At 42.9% G+C, this 19,711-nt stretch overlaps 1 protein-coding gene across 1 annotated transcript in view; it reads left to right on the forward strand.

The window, feature by feature from the left end:
• Nucleotides 1–1,044: 1,044 nt before the first annotated feature.
• Nucleotides 1,045–19,711, forward strand: part of LOC147430422 (uncharacterized) — a 66,560-nt gene continuing 47,893 nt past the window's right edge. The window contains exons 1-2 of the mRNA XM_086495138.1: nucleotides 1,045–1,096; nucleotides 2,253–2,458. Coding sequence (XP_086351264.1) covers nucleotides 1,045–1,096; nucleotides 2,253–2,458 — 258 coding nt within the window. The remainder of the gene's footprint in view (nucleotides 1,097–2,252; nucleotides 2,459–19,711) is intronic.

The following is a 19,711-nucleotide window of genomic DNA, read 5'->3' on the forward strand; positions in this document are numbered from 1 at the left end:
TACATAATCTTCGACTCTAGCTCTTTACGCAGCAAAGCAATTTTAGCCTCCTTGCGGCTTGCATAAAGACCTGCTAGAATATCCCAAGCCTGTTTTGCAGATTTTGCTGAACGGATGTGAGGAATAATGGTGCGCTTCACAGACAACGCAATAAATGCATGAGCCTGCGCATCCTTAACATCCCAACGAGCTTGTTCTGCCGTAGGCAAAACAACTCTAACAGCTGCAATCCTTGAAGCAAGACCTGCAGCATCCTCAACATCGCCTACATCTTCAGAACCAGGACGTACATCAATGCCCTGCACAATGTTCCAGACACCTTTTGACACAAGAACATGTTGCATCATATAAGCCCACATAGGGTAGTTGTCCCCATCCAACATGTCCTCAGCAGCAAACATCTTGAACATATCTGTGTTGTTGTTGTCAGCCATGGTAAATGCTGCACCTGATGTGAAAACTGCCCGAAAATAGGAGAAATGGAGCGGGAACAACTTGTGCTATATAGCACAAACCGTAGAAGACTATAAGGCACCTGTTTTGCAGAAAACGGCACTGACAGAAAATCTGCACAAAATGACGAAATAGCCTGTGCAGTACTGTCCGTAGTGGAAACGGAGGCTGAAATGAGCCCAAATCAAAATTCTGAGCAGACCAAGCTCTTCGGGCTTTCCCAAAATATTTGTCGACCTGCGAACGCTCGCCAAAGCTCACTGAAATCGGAGAAAGTGAGCAGGCGTGTGTTGGAGCAGCTGGCGACTAAGCCCGGGAGGACGTGACCTGCTCTGATACCAATTGTTGGAATTAGGGTTGCAGAGAAACACACACAGCTTGGAGAAGACGAAGGAAGCTCAAGGCACACAATAGAGAGTGTGTTACTTAGTGTGCAATGGAAAGATAGATAGCCCTAGAGTGATGGGCGTATATACAATGCACGGGGGAAAAAACCTCCTAAAGAGGGAAAAAATGCCCCGGCGGTCCTAGTGTGTTCACACACATCACTACCACATGTATATGGTAACATGTGTATCGATGAGTACTTTCATGGCGGGGTCTGCTATTGCCAATCCTGTGCATAATGCTTACACAAAGGCATGTATGGCTTTTTATTCCCCAGTATACTGCACTCTGTCCGTGTAACTTTTACTGAGGGGAGCAATATTTTCCATCCTCCCTGGAAAGCTATAATCCAGGCCTTTTGCATTTTCCAACTTGGATTTTGGCACCTTTGGGTTGATTGAGAAACTGTCGAGGAGCATGCCTGGTCAACAACTCAAGCAGAGGAAATAGCAAATGTCAAAGCTGTTGTCTTGCATGAAGATTTGACGAGAATCAATTCGCAGTATGAAAATGGTGGCAAGAGATGAAAGCCACAATGAGTAAGAAAAGTTTAGCGTTGGTACTAACTAAGTAGAAATAGCAAGAGACGAACTTCAAAAGGTCGTTAGAAGAATACAAGGAGTTTCCACTTGTTTTCTATATAGAAAGTTGGCACTTGGACAGTATTTTCCTAGGTCGTGTGTCCTTTGACTTTTTTCGATACCTGGAGAATTTGTTTTTCCAAATACCATTGTACCAAGCTCCGAAGGTTGCGATCGGTGCATGTGCACCCAAGGCTAGAAACATACAATTTTCCTAACCAGTGAAAATAAGGGCAAACTTGAAATTCTCCCATTTTTTCGTCAAAATTTAAAGCTTTTGCTAGTAATTACACTAAAACTTATGTAAATTTCCCGGTTTTCTTAAAGCCAAGCTCAAAATATTATTGGGATCTTACAATTTCAGTATGTTAAAATACACTAGACCCCAAATTTTTTCTTACATTGCCATCCGTGTGATTCCCCGCGTGAACAAGGCTAGAAAAATACAATTTTCCTAACCGATGAAAATAAGGGCAAACTTGAAATTATCCCGATCTTTTGGTCAAAAATTGAAACTTTTGCCAGTAATTAGACTAAAACTTATGTAAATATCCCGGTTTTTCTTAAAGTTAAGCTCAAAATCTAATCGAGATTTTACAATTTTCAGTTGGTTAAAATACATTAAACCCCGATTTTTTTTCCTGACATGAGTTAGGGCAAGTACGGGATAGGGTAGAGAAGAAGAAGAAGAAGAAGAAGAGGAGAATTTAAACGTCGTAGGAAACTATCCCAAGTGACCTTAAAGAACTATCCGACGAGGAGAGTTGAATTCAAGACCTGGAAATTTACATAAGTTTTAGTTTAATTATCAAATTTTGACCAAAAAATGAGCTTCTTCTATTGTTTTTTTAATCTTGTTGCAATGGCGCCGCTCCTGCAAATCTAAGTCCTGCGCGCGCGCGTTGTTGCACCCCTCTTCCTCCCTCGCAAGCCTCAGCTGCCACATCTTCCTCCCTCGCCCTCTCCCTCAGCTACGCGCACACTCTGCTGATCTACCCGGCTCTACCGGCCAAGCGGCTGCAAACAGTTTATATAAGGTTGGTAGAGAGAGAGAGAGAGAGAGAGAGAGAGAGAGAGAGAGAGAGAGAGAGAGAGAGAGGAGATGAGATGAGATGAAATGAAATGTCATGTAGAATGTCTTCTAAAGGCCAAAATGACCCGAGACACCAAATTGATACAATCCTAGTGGATTGACAGATGATGAAATGAAATGTAATGTAATGTGTAGAGAGAGAGAAAGAGAAGAAGAAGAAGACGAGAATTTTTATGTCGTAGGAAACTATCCTAGTGGATTGAGAGATGATGAAATGAATTGTAATGTAATGTAGAGAGAGAGATGAAATGTTATGTTGAATGTCTTCCAAAGGCCAAAATGACCTGTGACACCAAATTGATACAATCCTAGTGGAGTTAATACAATGTTTGGGTTTAAAATAAAATAAAGTAAAATGAAAGCTAAAAGAACATGAGTGTTCGAGGATGTCGGACTTTAGGCTCTATCCGAGGATGTATTGTGCCAGTCTATGAAGAGCATCGTTAATGGCCGTCTCTGTGAATAGTTGTATTGAACGACTCTCATGTTGTGCTAGAATAGTCTTGATCCTATGTATCCTATGACGGAGCTCCATCAATGTCATGGTGGTCTTCGTAGACGTAAGTGTCTAGCTCTCCCAAGCCCAATGGCTCTATTAGTCAGTATATCTTTGGTATGGGTGGATTTGAGAGAGAGAGAGAGAGAGAGAGAGAGAGAGAGAGAGAGAGAGAGAGAGAGAGAGAGAGAGAGAGAGAAATCTTTAGTACACCCAAGGTCGATTGAGTCAAAAAGTTAAAATCCTAAAAACCAAGAAGGATTCTTCGACTCATGAAAACTTTGAGTCAAACCTAATTGGGTCTCCTCGCTCTAGGCAAAGCCTTTTCCCCCTACGGTCCCTGCGATGGGAAAATCCTTTGCCTCTCCTGCGGTTGGCATTGGCACCCTTTGCATCATCTATTAGGACGTGCATCCTCTGTCTTGTCTTTGTTGCTAGCAATGGTCCAAGGCTTCCCATCTACAACCACCTTGCCCGTTGTGGGCGCTAGTTGTTGGCTATGCATGCCGCCATTGTGCCCACAGCCTGTTTCCATGCTTGATGGCTTGCCTCAATGCTAGATTACGTTAGCATATTGCACTTGCTCTTGACCTGCCATGCCACTCTCATTCCACATAACCAATTGACGTGCCCTTCATTATCACACCATATCTAATTGCCCCTTGCTCCGAATGACAGTGCCACCACTTGCCTACTAGATGTAAGTGGCAAAGATGAGGGATGACTACGCTTCGAAGCATATGTGACTTATTATTGTGCTCAATACCTAGATAGGAGTACTTGCATAAAAAGACTTATTTGTAAGAAACGTATCATGGTTTATTCAATAATTGATAGTAGACATAAGATCTATCATTTAAGGTTGATGCAGCAAATGCTCTCAAGTGCAATGTTTCTGTTTATAAAGTTTAATCTTTCAATGGGTTGTTTGGTAATGTGGTTTGATTTGATAAGTGAAGTTTTTTATGGTTGTTTATGAACATGCCATTATTTGTGTCACAAACTGGTGACGTGGCTACCCTATACACACACATTGCTCTGCGGAATGTTGACGTGGCAGCTGTACAGTCTCTCAGAAATCCCGCCGTAGAATGCGCTGACAGCCAGTGTATGGACGTTGTATGGATTTCTGCGCGTTTCATGGAGGCAGCAGCGGCAGATTTTGGACCTGCTTTTTTCTACGGAAATTAGCAAGGGAGAGAGAGAATTTTATTTAATTGCTTTATTTTTTTACCAAGCCTTGTGAGAGGAGATTTAATTGCTTTTTATGGGCAGCTTTTGGGACTCTTGCTTTTGGAATCTCTTGTAACTCTTTATAAGTGTGGCTTGGGCTCCCACTTCTCAGAGCATCTCGACGCAGAGTCAGAGAGTGGGACCCAGCCACTCCGTGTACTTTGTGCAACAGATTAATACAAAAAGAAATACCGAAAGGGGCGCAAGTCTTTGGGGCCAACATCTCTAAGCACGGAACTCCGCCGGGCCAGTGTCGAATCAATTGTGAACTGTGAACTTTTGAAGTGAATTCTTGTGGTGTCGCGGTAGAATCTTGACTTGGAGTGTCCAAGTCTATTACAGTGGTATCAAAGCGCGGCTGATTTCTCTGCTATCGGGACATCAGATCCTTTTTACGCGGCACTTGTGGATTCAGACAGAGATCAATCGACTCCCTCTGCATATGGAGATGCGGGAAGAGATCATGAAGAAGATTCTCGCGAGGAGTACGGCCCGTCCCGGCCTACTTCGACGGAGCTTGAAGAGATGAAGTGTCAACGATTGATCGTCGATGCAGGAAAGATGATGTTAAATTTTGCGAAGGACCCAAAATTTGCAAAATTTATGACCCAGACCTCCTTCGACGAGGTGTATGCACAGTGGCAGCAAACCATAGAACCACCCCCCAAATCGGTACTCAAGAAATCTCCTACTCCATGGATGTTTACTGAGCAAGAATTAGAAGAGGTGCTTGATGCATGGATTTCTCAGCTTTTTGACGCGCATAACAAAACTGAAAAGCACAACAAAAAGCAGAAGAAAGGAACTGACTTCCCGGGTTATTTGGGTCGTTAATCTACTTTTGCCTCGGCAAGAAAGCAAAAGAAGCATGTGCGGTTTGAAGGATTATCTAGTTCTTCTTCTCCTTCTTCTTCTGACAGTTCTTCTAGCTCTTCTGACTCGAGCGAATATGATAGAAAATGCAAAAAGTGAAGCAAAAAGCAACGCTTTGGAAAGGGCAAGAAAAAGGCAAAGAAGTCTAAATCTCGCCGAGTTTTGAACAGTTCTACAAAGGACTCGTCTTCGGATAGAAGTTCGGACTCCGATGACCGTAGATTTTATGCAAGGAAGGAGATTTTTTAGAAAGCCAATCACTTTGACTTTTTGGAAGATAAAAGCAAGAAAGTTTGAGAGTTCAAAGAAGGTGGACAATCAATTAAATTTGATACGTTTTCTGGTTTTCGAGATGCTTCGAAGGCTTTGGCCTTCATACAACAGTTTGACATAGTTTTCTTTGGAGGGTGTTACTTAATAGCACTCCAAGATTCGAAGGGCTACCTCTTACTTCAAGGGAAATGCTCAAACTTGGTGGTCCACGCTTCTATTGAACAAGCAAGCGCCAGTTAAATGGCTGAAATTTAAAAGGCTTTTTATTTCTTTCCGGTTGACTCGGGAGTACGAACGTGACATACGAACTGCTTGGAACCATCTTCGGATGACAAGAGAGATTCATTGGATGCATATTGTGAGAGATTCTGGAGCTCTTTGCTATCGGCCTCTTCATTTAAGAAGATCTCATTCAAAGAACAGATTGAGCGGTTTACCTTGGGACTTTCTACAGAGATCCGAGATCACTGCTTGAGCAAAAGTCAGATTCCATTCACGAATTGATGAGTAATGCGAAACGGGGTTTTGCTATTCACTCAGGCAGTTTGATCTAGCCCACAGATGAAATCATGACGTAGAGGAACGAACAGACTTCGAACAATGAAAGTAGAAAGAAGAAGAGCAACCCCAAAAAGAAAGAAAAGGATGCACGACCCAAGCTTACTCTTCGGGAGAGAGCTCTCTACATCAAAGAGGGGAAGTGCTTCGGATGCGGGAAACTGGGCATATCTCCGCGAAGTGCCCTAAAAAGGCACCGAAAGAACATAACAACAAGAACTCTCCACACTTATGTCGATTGCTTTTTAGAGGGCCTGCTAGGCGAGTTACCACCCGCTCGTCCTGAGGATCATACCATTGATCTGATACCTCGAAGCATACCACCGAACCGGCCACCTTAACGTGTGAGCCGAGCCCAGAATAAAGAAATTATGAACCAAGTGAAAGACCTCTTGGAGAAGGGTCTTGTCCAGCCTAGTACTTCACTGTACTGCTCTCCAGTGTTGTTGGTTTTGAAGATTGAAGAAAGACGGATCTTGGAGACTATGCATCGATTATAGAGCTCTCAACAAAATCACCATCAAGAACAGACTTCCGATTCCTAGGATTGATGATATTCTTGATCGACTACAGGGATCCTCGTGTATTAGCAGGATTGACTCGAAGAGCGGATATCATTAGATCCGAATCGCATCGGGAGATGTCTACAAGACAGCTTTTCGGATGACTTTTGGGTTATTTGAATTTTTTTGGTGATGTCTTTTTGCCTAACCAATGCTCCTGCAACATTTAACGGGATGATGGACAAGATTTTTTGAGAGTACAAACTATTTGTTGGCACTTTCTTTGACGACATCATTGTTTTCTCCAAGGATGAGCAGAACATAGAGAATATCTGCTACAAGTCTTTCAGGCATTACGAGATCACAAGTTGGTGATAAGTGCGAAGAAAAGTCAATTTTTCCTACCCAAGATACATTTTTTGGGACACATTGTCTTAGTAGCAGGAGTGTAGATGGACCCGGCCAAGATAGAGACTATCCGTGATTGGCCCGATTTTGAAGAATGTCCATGAAGTTAGAAGCTTCTTGGGCTTGTGTTCATATTACAGGCGGTTCATTAGAAAGTTTAGAGAGGTGGCTTCCCCTTTGCATATCTTGACACAGAAAGAAGTCCCTTTCTCGTGGGGACCCACAGAGGTGACTGCCTTTCAGACATTGAAAGAGAAATTGACTTCAGGACCAGTTTTGACTTTGTCGGATTTGCAGAAGTTATTCGAAGTATATTGTGATGCTTGTGGTCGTAGTCTGGGTGCGGTCTTAATGCAAGAATGCCATGTCATTGCCTACGAAAGCCGATTGTTTTCAAGGCCGGAATTGACAACACAGATTTATGAGAAAGAGCTTTCGGCGGTTATCCATGCTCTTACTCAGTGGCGACATTACCTACTCGGAGCGGATTTTACTGTCTTTAAAGACCATCAGGGTTTACGCTACTTCTTGTCACTGAAGCAGCTATCAAAAAAGCAGATGTGGTGGGCGAACATCTTGTCACAGTTTTACTTCTTGATTGTCCATGTGCAGGGACAAAAGAATTTGGTGGCGGATGCTTTGTCCCAGAAGCCGTTGGTTCTGGCTATTTCCGTGATACATCATAGGAGCTTCGAGGATATGGTCGATCAGTATGTCACAGAAACAAATTTTGCAGATATTTTCACTCGGCAATGGGGAGATAGTACCGGGATATTCCATTCTGGATGGCTACTTGTTGAGGAAAACCATGTTGTGCGTTACACAGCCATTGAGAAAGGTTATGACTGAATGCCATTGTCCACCTTTTACGGGTCATCGCGGCATTGCTACCACCTTGAAAGGTGTGGAGAGATACTTATTTGGCGGAGACTCAAGAAGGACGTGGACGATTTTGTATGCAGTTGCTTGGTATGCCAGAAGGTCAAGTTTGACAGGCATAAAGTATAGGATTGTTACAGCCTTTACCTATATCCACCCGCCCTCGGGAAAGTATTGCAATGGATCTCATTTTTAATCTCCCGAGAACACAGAGTGGTCACGATGGTATCTGAACTGTTATTAAGAGATTTAGCAAGCAAGCTCATTTCATTCCAGTGAAGAAAACAGTCAAGCCGGATTACTTAGCGAGACTGTATGTGGCCCAGATCTTCAGATTACACAGCATGCCTGAGACGATTGTCTCCGACAGGGACCCCAGATTCACGAGTTTGTTTTGGAAGGCTATTTGGGAGCACATTGGTACGCGGTTGCAGTTCTCGTCATCGTTCCACCCGCAGACTGACCGGCAATTAGACATTGCCAATTCAGTGGTACTAGATTTATTGAAGTCTTACATCTTAGATGAGAAGACTCGATGGGGAAAGTATTTACCTTTGGTTGAATTTGCCTACAATAATACGATACACTCTTCGACGGGGAAGGCACCATTTGAGATTATTGAAGGTGTGCGAAGGTTCCACCTTCCTAAGCACGAAAGATAATATTTTTGAAGCCGATGAGTACACGCGTGACTTGGACACGGCTTTTGCCAAGGTCGAGAGGCTTTGCAAAAATCTCAAGAAAGGCAGAGAAAGGCAGCACATCACCATCATCGTGATTTGAAATTGAAGGAGAATGATTGGGTGCTCTTACGTTTTGAGAAGGCACGCCTGAGAAAGAAAAAGGGGAAAAGAGGTTTTTTCCAAAGGTTATTATGCGATACTGCGGACCTTTTCAGATTTTTGAAAAGATAAATGATGTCTCCTTTAGACTGAAGCTGTCCGATACTTGGAGGGATTCACAATGCTTTTCATGTGAGTCTCTTGAAGTCTTTTAAAGGCGATGTGCCCGAAGATGGGGAGCCTGATGAGCAACCCAAAGCTAGAACAGATACTGGCACATAAAGACAGAAAGATTAAGGGTAAAGTGATAAGGCGGTTCTTGGTTAAATTCAAGAACTATCCTGCATTGGATGCGAAGTGGATGGAGGAGGAGGACCTAGCAGATTGGGTGGAATCTGGTGCAGCGGGTATGCACAAGAGGGGAGTTGCTTCACTCCTTTGTCAACAGATGCCTCAATTTTTATATTAAAGTCATTGATGTCTCTTTGAGTTTCAGGGATACTGTGGGCTGACAAATTCTGCTATATGACTGTATGAACTGGAATTCCCGATAATATGATATTGATTAGTTCTTGACTTGTTTAAGTGCAGGAACTGATAGACGAAACGACTGCAGCATTTTGGTCTGAACGGTCTCATAGACATGGTTGCAATAAGGATTAGTCAATCGGGCATCTCTGAGGTCCCGATTGGATCTAGATGCGATTGCTAAATACGTTGCCGATAAATCATTGTCTGAGATCCGAATGAATTTGTGAATGTGATTTGTCAAGTGATGTCCTGTGATGTGACTCCCGATTGGTACATGTGCGAGATGTGTGTTCCTAGTGCGTCAGTACTAACAATTAGTGTCTGCTAACACAGTTTATGGCCTTTGTCTGTTTTGCAGGCGTAATCGAGGGCGATTACAATACTTTCAAGAGGGGGGTATGTCAGAAACTGGTGACGTGGCTGCCCAGTACACACACACACACCCGTCTGTGGCTAAAATGCTCAGGCAGCAGTGATGTCGCAGCAATGTACGGACCCTCCGCAAATTGCGGTGCAAAAAGCGATGGCAAGCAGCGTACGGCTGGGCTGACGTGGCAACTGTTTTATTCTACGCAAATGCTGAATTCTACGCAAAGGCTTTGACCTACTTTATTCTACGCAAATTGCAAGAGAAAGAGAGAGGGCTTTATGTGAATTGCTTTATTTTACTTAATAAGGCTTGAGAGTGGAATTGCTTTATTTTTGAAAGCTTTTGGGGCTGTGCTTTTGGCATCCCTTGTGAACTCTTTATAAGTGTGGCTTGGGCTCTCACTTCTCAGAGCATTTGGACGCAGAGTCTGAGAGTGAGACCCAACCACTTCTGTGTACTTTGTGCAACAGATTAATACAAAAAGAAATACCGGAAGGGGCGCCAGTCTTTGGGGCCAATATCTCTAGGCACGGAACTCCGCCGGGCCGTGTCGACTCAACTGTGAACTGAACTGTTTTGAAGTGAATTCTTGTCGTGTCGCGTTAGAATCTTGACTTGGGAGTGTCCAAGTTTGTTACATATCCAGTCGAATACTTCACTAGACTGCTCTCCGATGTTGTTGGTTTTAAAGAAAGATGGATCTTGGAGAATGTGCATTGATTATATAGCTCTCAATAAAATCACCATCAAGAACAGGTTTTCGATTCCAAGGATCGATGATATTCTTGATATACTACAGGGATCCTCATGTTTCAACATGATCGATTTGAAAAGCGAATATAATCAGAGCCGAATCGCGTTAGGAGATGTCTACAAGAGAGCTTTTCGAACGAGCTTCGGTTTATATGAATTTTTGGTGATGCCTTTTGGCCTTACCAATGCTCCAACGACTTTTAACCGAATGATGGATAGGATTTTCAGAGAGTACAGATCTTTTGTTGGCACTTTCTTTGATGACATTATAGTCTTTTCCAAGGATGAGTCAGAACATAGACAACATCTGCTACAGGTCTTTCAAGCATTGCGAGATCACAAGTTGGTGATCAATGCCAAGAAGAGTGAATTTTTCTTAGCAAAGATACACTTTCTGGGACACATCATCTCAGCAGCAGGAGTACTGATGGAACCGGTCACAGATTGAGACTATACGTGATTGGCTCGATTTGAAGAATGTCCATGAAGTTAGAAGCTTCTTGGGCTTATGTTCTTATTACCGGCTGTTCATTAGAAAATTTGCAGAGGTTGCTTTCCCTTTGCATATCTTGACACAAAAAGGAGTCTCTTTCTCGTGGGGACCCACAGAGGTGACTGCCTTTCAGACTTTGAAAGAGAAATTGACTATGGGACCAATTTTGACTTTGCTGGATTTGCAAAAGTCATTCGAAGTTTATTGTGATGCTTGTGGTCGTAGTCTGGGTGTGGTCTTAATGCAAGAAGGCCATGTCATTGCCTATGAGAGCCGATTGTTTTCAAGGCCGGAATTGACAACACAGATTTATGAGAAAGAGCTTTTGGCGGTTATCCACGCTCTTACTCAGTGGCGACATTACCTACTCGAAGCTGTCTTCACAGACCATCAGAGTTTACGCTGCTTCTTGTCACAGAAGCAGCTATCGGAAAAGCAGATGCGGTGGGCTAACATATTGTCACAGTTTCACTTTCAGATTGTCCATGTGCAAGGACAAAAGAACTTGGTGGCAGATGCTTTGTCCCTGAAGCTGTTAGTCTTGGCTATTTCCGCGATTCATCATAGAAGCTTCCAGGACATGGTCGATCAGTAGGCCATAGATCCAGATTTTTTAGATGTATTCAGTCAAATACAGAATGGGGAGGTAGTAGCAGGATATTCCATTCGGGATGGCTACTTGATGAAGAAAACGATGTTGTGCGTCACATAGTGTTGAGAGAAAAGGTTATGACTGAATGCCTGTCACAAACGGGACCCATAACAATATAAAATATACTCGGATAAATAGAATTTATCAAATAATACTGAAGCTAGAGGATATAGAGAGAAATAAATAGAGAGAGAGAGTGAGAAGATTGACACAACACTGGGGACCAGAAGATGGGTTGGTCCCCCTCCTTAAAGAGAATTCTTTATTAGGGAGAATCTTTTTACAAGCACAAGAACCGGAGAAAACCCCTCCGTTCTAAATCTCTGACCCGATGGTCGTTCCTTCCCGTAAGGGAAATCCGAGAGACGAGCTCTCAATCCTTTTTCCGTCTGTACTCGGAGTTGAGACTCCGCAGACAATTTCCGAATTCCGTTCCCGGAATTCCCAAGCGTAGGCCGAAGCCTTCTCGCTTCTCCTTCGCGATGAAGTACCTGCAAACACACACGCAGACACGCGACAACAATTCGTATGGCGAATCCACAATAGATACCTGTCGCTCTTGCCGGGAAAAGCGACTTCCGTGCTTCGTAGTCTCGCGATCTCTTGCGTTATCTAGCGGCAGAGTCTTCTCTTGCTGACGTTGGTAACTCCTTTTCAGTGAGGGCATGTGGTGCTTTTATAGCTCCTTGACCACGGCACGAATGGCTGCTCGCGCAGAGATCGCGGCCGTTTTTTTTTTTTTCCAAATTTTTTTTTTCTGTTCTACCCGAAATAGGGAGAGAGAATTCGCTGGCTGGTTTTGTTGTTTTATTTTTAAGTGGCTGCCCACTTATTAAGTGGACGGCTGGCATATTTTAAAATTGGTCTGAACCTGCCCAAAAACTTAATAAAACCTTATAAGTTTAAAAAAATGCTTTTCACAACACTTTCCATGCGTCCCTGGATGCAACTACATGCACAAATGCAATGCAGACATAGATTCCTCGCGGGTCCCAGAAAACTCGTTAAAATATTCCGCTTTTTAAGAAAAGCTTCTCAGAACCCATCTTTATTCTTGTGCTTGCGTCTTTACGCGTATTCCTCTTTTCCAGTTCGGATGATCTTTCGACTATGGATATTCCCTTTCTAATGCACCCGTCACCCACCTTGTGACGCATCAGGAATACCCATCACCTAGTTCTTTCCTACCGAACTTACGGTACAATCCCCTTCACGATGCTCTATGTCACCCATCCTATGACGCATAAGAGATGTCCATTCCCAGATGGTCGGATACTTCTTTCCGATGCTCCCTGTCACCCATCCGATGTGACGCATCAGAAGTACCCGTTCCTGGTGGCCTTACATATATTCTCGTTCTCAGTGCTCCCGTCATTACTTTCAATGACGCACTAGGAATACTCTGTACTCGGATGTCTCCAGTGAGAAAAACCCTCTCACTTAAAATTCCAATAATTCATTTAGAATTATTTGTCCTGGTGTTCGAAGCGAGAAAAACCCTCTCACTTATAAATCCAATAATTCATTTAGAATTATTTTTATGTCAGATAAAGCCAATTTAGCAACATCCCTCTCACTTATAAACAGTTGTCCTCAACTGTAGAGGTCCAACTGAACTGCCGGGGAGAAGCCGGAAAAATTCCAAATCTTGCTCAATGGTGAGTTGAGCTGGTCCTTTCTCAGTACAGAACTTAAAAAGTAAATTAAACAAAAATTTCATAATTCAATACTTACCTTACCAGTTCATGTCCATGTCCTTCCTCTAGTACTTCGAGGATATCCTTCACTATTCATCAAACTTACGAGCCATGTAAGAACTCGTCATTCGCGTCTTTCCGAGAATCTGTTAACTCAATTCCAACTTCTCAATCCCAAGAAGAATAATCCTCCTAAAAATCAATTTAGGACTGTCCTTGCGCAGAACCTTGCGCTATTAGTCCTGAGGATATTAAACCTCTTTTGTCCTCCCGCATAGGGCATGTCGAGAGCATTAAGCTCAGGTGAATCTTCCTATGGCGCACAAAGTGTGCCATCTTACCAAAGTAAGTTCTTATTCCGAAGCCTTTGCTTTGGGTAGGCCAATTGTTCTGATTCAAAGTTTCCTTATCTGAGACTTTGTTAACTTGATTCCATCTTCTCAAATTCGATAAGAATAATCTTCCTAGAAAACAATCTAGGTATCTGTCCTTGTGCATAATCCTGCGCTGTTAGTCTAGCGGGTATTAAACCTCTTGTGTCCTCCCACATAGGGAATGCCCAAATCATAGAGCATTAAGCTCGATGTCTTTCTTTCACAATTTGTGATCACCTTAAAGAAGGTTCTTGTTTCGGGCCGTCGCTCAACGTAGGTGGACGGTTCCAATCAGAAGATTCCTTGTGCACGGCGGCACTTCCTTCCAATCTTTTCCTCCTGCGAGTTATTACCACTAGCAGTGTTTTCCGGACGCCCATTAGAGTCTCTTCTTTACAGAATCATAAAAAATGATTCACCTTGCGAGCATCAATGACGCCTTGCAAAATCTCAGGCAGATAGGATTCTAGCCATAGCATTTTCTGAATGTACGTTCAAACCCGGTTCACAATAGAGCGAACCCTCTTTGATTCTTACCATTTTGAAATGGTTGGCAAACTATATTCTTACGACTATAATAGTTTGAATTTATTCCACCAGCGTGTAAATGCTACTTGACCTGCTCATGGAGAAACATATACTGCAACCAAAAGTTGCTACTGTAATGGTAAAAGCACATAGCGTACTCAATGATCAACGACCATCAGAAAACCTCCTCTCCGTAGAGAAACTCAAATTCCTTGTACCGAACACATCTCAAATAGAGATTCTCGTGTCGGAATATCCTTGCGTGCAAAAAGGCGCTCAAGAGAGTATAACAAACTCTCATCCAGTTCCTTGGCATAGGTCTGCATCTTCGTGTGTTATCCATGTACTCAAAGGTGTACATAATTCTTAAGCTGTGTTAGAGTTTCGGTGAACCTGGGAAATTTCCTTCCCTTCGTAAGATCCTTAGAGCGAAGACGCTCAACCTGACAATCCCTTGGCTCGATCTTAGAGCAAAAGCCGCTCATCAAATAAACTAGGATTTCAATCCTTGGATTTCTCGAGCATAGGCCGTAGTCGTCACTTTTTCCTTCCCTCGTAAAGAGTGTTCATTCACTTGTGCGAAAAGCACTACCATGTCTTCCCTGACCGGGTAGAGGGTGTGGGCTTAAAGAGTATTCAAGCTTAATGAAAGCTTTTCTCTGCTGAAAAGCTTAGAATGGTTCCTTCATAATTTTCCTACCCACAATAGCAGATAATCTATTCGAGAATTACCGGATACCAGATCAATAGTTGACCTTCCGGCTAGTTCAGCAAACCAATTCATTTAGAAAACAATGTTTCAAATTGATCCTACTCTCATAAACACTCGAGAGTGAGTAGTCCTGGTCAGACATAACCATACCTCGTGCAAAGAGCAAACAAGCACCATGCACTTTATGATTTCCTCAAAGATGTAACTTTGATCAAAGACTTGCCCTCTCACTTAGAGTTTGAGGGTCTTCTATTCAAGAATTCAAGAGTCAGATTGAATTCCTTTACTCCAAACTTTCTGTGTTCAATGGTTCTCGTCCCACTATGGGGATTGTGTTCTATGTACATCAAGGTGTACACTTTCAGCTTTTATTGCTGACTCCACCATCTGCTGCAAAGTATCTTGCAGATGGATTTACAAGATTCGGGCAAAAGTCCTTCGTTACATTTGTTCATCTTTCCTTCCTCGAAGAGGATCAAGAATGGAGCTACCTTGGCAAGAGTGAACCACTACTTGCTTTGACTCGCTCGTGTTCCTATTCGGCAAACCAATCCCAATCTTCTTGAATGCCTTCCTCAAAGCGTAGAGGAAAAAAAAATTTGTCGAAATTTCAGCCTTGAATTGAATCCAAGTCTTGTTGTAAGTGCCTTGCAAAGCTTTGGTATACACCAAGTACTTGCAATCCCCCTTGAGGTGTTTGGTCACATGCCTCACCTTTGACGCTTTTCAGAAATTGCCGCTTGCAAAGGCAACTTCAAACTGTCAAATGAAAGCATTAGCTTTTGGACATCTTCCATCGGTCAAAAGTATCAAACTTGACTAGAGTGTTCTGAGGTCTAAAGACCTTCTTCATATCCTTCCCGGAATGACGGGATTTCTTGGCTATGGTTATGGATTGATGTTCATGGATATTTTCTGGATTCTGAAGGATCTCGAGCATTCCGCTCCTTGGATTCTCTAGGTTCTTGAGCATCATGCTCTTGTTGCCTTCTCAGAGAATCCCAAGTCTTCTGTCGACTTCTTGCAGAGAGAAAAAAATTCCAACTCTGCGAGCTTTTTTCCTGCAGGACTCAGGTTTCCGCCTGCTTACTTCTCTCTTGGCTTGTCATGGCTTCTTCCCGTATCTTCCCAGAGTCATCCTCCTTTACAGAGAAAGAGAGGAGACCATACCACTGTCACAAACGAGAGCGCATACCAATATAAAATATACTTGGATAAATAGAATTTATCAAATAATACTGAAGCCAGAGGATATAGAGAGAATTAATAGAGAGAAGAGAGAGAGAGAGTCAGAAGATCGACACATTACTATGGACCAGAAGATGGGCTGGTCCCCCCCCTTAAAGAGAATTGTTTATTAGGGAGAATCTTTTTACAAGCACAAGAACCGGAGGAAAACCTCTCCGTTCTAAATCTCTGACCGATGGTCGTTCCTTCCTGTAAGGGAATCCGAGAGAGACGAGCTCTCAATTCCTTTTTCGTCTGTACTCGGAGTTGAGATTCGCAGACAATTTCCGAATTCCGTTCTCGGAATTCCAAGCGTAGACCGAAGCCTTCTCACTCCTCCTTCACGATGAAGTACCTGCAAACACACACGCAAACACGTGACAACAATTCGTATGGCGAATCCACAATAGATACCTGTCACTCTTAAAAGCGAGTTCCGTGCTTCGTAGTCTCGTGATCTCTTGCGTTATCTAGCGGCAGAGTCTTCTCTTGCTGACGTTGGTAACTCCTTTTTTAGTGAGGGCATGTGGTGCTTTTATAGCTCCTTGACCACGGCACGAATAGCTGCTCGCGTAGAGATCACGGCCGTTTTTTTTTTTTTCTATTCTACCAAAATAGGGAGAGAGAATTCGTTGGCTAGTTTTGTTGCTTTATTTTTTTAGTGGCTGCCCACTTATTAAGTGGACGGCCGGCATATTTTAAAATTGGTCTGAAACTGCCCAAAAACTCAATAAAACCTTATAAGTTTAAAACAATGCTTTTAACAACACTTTCCAGGCGTCCCTGGATGCAACTACATGCACAAATGCAATGCAGACATAGCTTCCTCGCGGGAAAGCGTTTGCTCTTCTTGGAAAACTCGTTTAAAATATTCGCTTTTTAAGAAAAGCTTCTCAGAATCCATCTTTATTCTTGTGCTTGCGTCTTTACGCGTATTCCTCTTTTCCAGTTCGGATTTCCTCTCGACTATAGATATCCCCTTTCTGATGCACCCGTCACCACCTTGTGACGCATCGGGAATACCCATCACCTAGTCCTTTCCTACCGAACTTACGGTACAATCCCCTTCACGATGCTCTATGTCACCCATCCTATGACGCATCAGAGATGTCCGTTCTCGGATGGTCGGATACTTCTTTCCGATGCTCCCTGTCACCCATCCGATGTGACGCATCAGAAGTTACCCGTTCCTGGTGGCCTTACAAATATTCTCGTTCTCAGTGCTCCCGTTCATTACTGTCAATGATGCACTAAGAATACTCTGTACTCGGATGTCTCCAGTGAGAAAAACCCTTCACTTAAATTCCCAATAATTCATTGGTATTACTTTTTCCGGTTTCCAAGCGAGAAAAAACCCTTCACTTATAAATCCAATAATTCATTTAGAATTATTTTTATATCAGATAAAGCCAATTTAGCAACAATGCCATTGTCCACCGTTTACGGGTCACCGCAGCATTGACACTACCTTGAAAGGTGTGGAGCGATACTTCTTTTGGCCGAGCCTTAAGAATGATGCGGACTATTTTGTACGCAGTTGCTTGGTATGCCAGAAGGTCAAGTTTGACAGGCATAAAGCACAGGGATTGTTACATCCTTTACCCATTCTCACCCGCCTCGAGAAAAGTATTGCTATGGATTTCAGTTTTGATCTCCCGAAGACACAGAGTGGGCACGATGGTATTTGGACTGTTATTGACAGATTTAGCAAGCAAGCTCATTTCATTCCAGTGAAGAAAACAATCAACAACCCCGATCATTTAGTGAGACTGTTCATTGCCCAGATATTCAGATTACATGGCATGCCTGAGACAATAGTCTCTGACAGAGATCCCCGATTCACGAGTTTGTTTTGGAAGGCTATTTGGGAGAAAATTGGCACACGGTTGCAGTTCTTGTCGTTTTTCCACCCATAGACAGATGGGCAATCTGAGATTGCAAATTCAGTCGTACTGGATTTATTGAAGTCTTACATTTCTGATCAGAAGTTTCAATGGGAAAAGTTTTTGCCCTTGGTGGAATTTGCCTACAATAACAGGATCCACTCTTCGACGAGGAAGGCACCATTTGAGATTATTGAAGGTGCTACGAAGGTTCCACCCTTCCTAAGCACGAAAGATAAGATTTTTGAAGTTGACCAGTATACGAGGGACTTGGACACTGCTTTTGGCAAGGTCCGGGAGGCTTTAGCAAAATCTCAAGAAAGACACAAGAAGGCAGTAGATCGACACCGTCGCGTTTTGAAATTAGAGGAAGACGATTGGGTACTCTTACGATTTGAGGGCCATGTCGAGCTAATTGTGAATTGTCAACTATTTTGAAGTGAATCTCTGCTGTGTCGCGGTAGAATCTTGACTGGGGTGTCCAAGTTTGTTACATTTGTACTTGTCATCTTTCACAATTGATACAAAATCTTCCAATCCTTTCTTAATAATACATGCTACCCCTCCTTGTGTCTTTGTTGCTTGAGATTCTTTGACCACATCAATGAATGTACATTGTAATCCTCCATGCCGTCCTGTGTATCATTCTCCCAAGTTTAAGCAAGAAGTACAACATTGGCTTTGCTTGTTAGTTCATCAATGCCAACCCTCGTATTTCATGGGTATCCATTGCAATTCTAGAAGCATATTTTCAATTGTAACTCGGTCGCATAGGTCAAGCATCCCTATTTGCTCAAGGGACTTTTCTCCCCTTGGGCACATTTTCTTCGTGAGAGATCTCCTTGTTTTTCTTATTCTTTTCCTCATATGCCTTGCGACGCATATTTTGTTGCTTAATAGTGCCATCTTCACATACAAAACATTTTGTCTCCCGTAAATAGATTCAACTATTATCAAGGATAATCTTTTGTTTGGTCTCATCCGGCATGGTGCATACAATTGGCCGTTTTCCCGAGCGAGGAGCTCCTTGCTTACCGACTTTATGTGCTCCATAATCCATAATTCCGGACATGCCAAAGTGGGGTTTGAAGAAAGCTTCGGTAACAATGGCAAGAGAAGGAGGTGTCTCTAACTTCTCTTCTGGAATTCCACGAATAACAATGTTCTTGGAACATCGCTCTCGTCCTTCAACTCCCCATATCCACATTCTCAACGTCATTCTTTGTTTGAACCATAGCTTGCGTGAGTGAGGAATTAGGAACCACATTGTTACCACATACATCAGCCCAAGACTTGCTTGTGCATACATTTTTCATGTCGCATACATCCCGGCTCATGGTGTCAAATTTCTCCTGTTTCAATACATGACCATGCTTTACTTTGCTCATGCGCTCTTTCAAAGCATTCAAGTCCACAAGAGAGCGTTTACATTCCTTGACTTCCTCTTCAAGTTGCATCAAACGTGTTGTTTGCGTCTCAAGTGTCCTCTTGAGATTCTTATTCTCAACCATAAGTACCCTTAGTGTGCCATTCTCCATTGCAAGCGCCCGTAAGTCTTTGCCTTGTTTGTTTAGTCTCTTGCAACGATACCAAGTATGCCATGATCATGGTTTCCGATGTTGTTGGTTGGGTGGTTGTGTTGCTATCTCAACACTTACGAGATTTTGGATCATTTTCCACAATGGTTGTGGACCTTGTTGAAGAAGAACCCTTGCAAGTGCCGGAAGACATTGTATGTAAAATAAGAGATGAGAGTCAACTTTCCTGAACCTGTTCACCTACAAAAATGCCTTCCATAACTTTGAAATTTCTGTCTTTATATCAATGCGTAGAGGGTGTCATGCTCTTGGATTGAGGTTATAGATCACCCAAATTCGGATGAAGAAGTTATGATCAAAAGAGTGAATTGCTGTCTACTAGGTCAAAAATCGGCTGCACTAGAGAGAGAGAGAGAGAGAGAGAGAGAGAGAGA

Source organism: Adiantum capillus-veneris, chromosome 22 (genome assembly GCF_014529385.1).
Source record: "Adiantum capillus-veneris isolate H3 chromosome 22, ASM1452938v2, whole genome shotgun sequence".
Lineage (NCBI taxonomy): Eukaryota > Viridiplantae > Streptophyta > Polypodiopsida > Polypodiales > Pteridaceae > Adiantum > Adiantum capillus-veneris.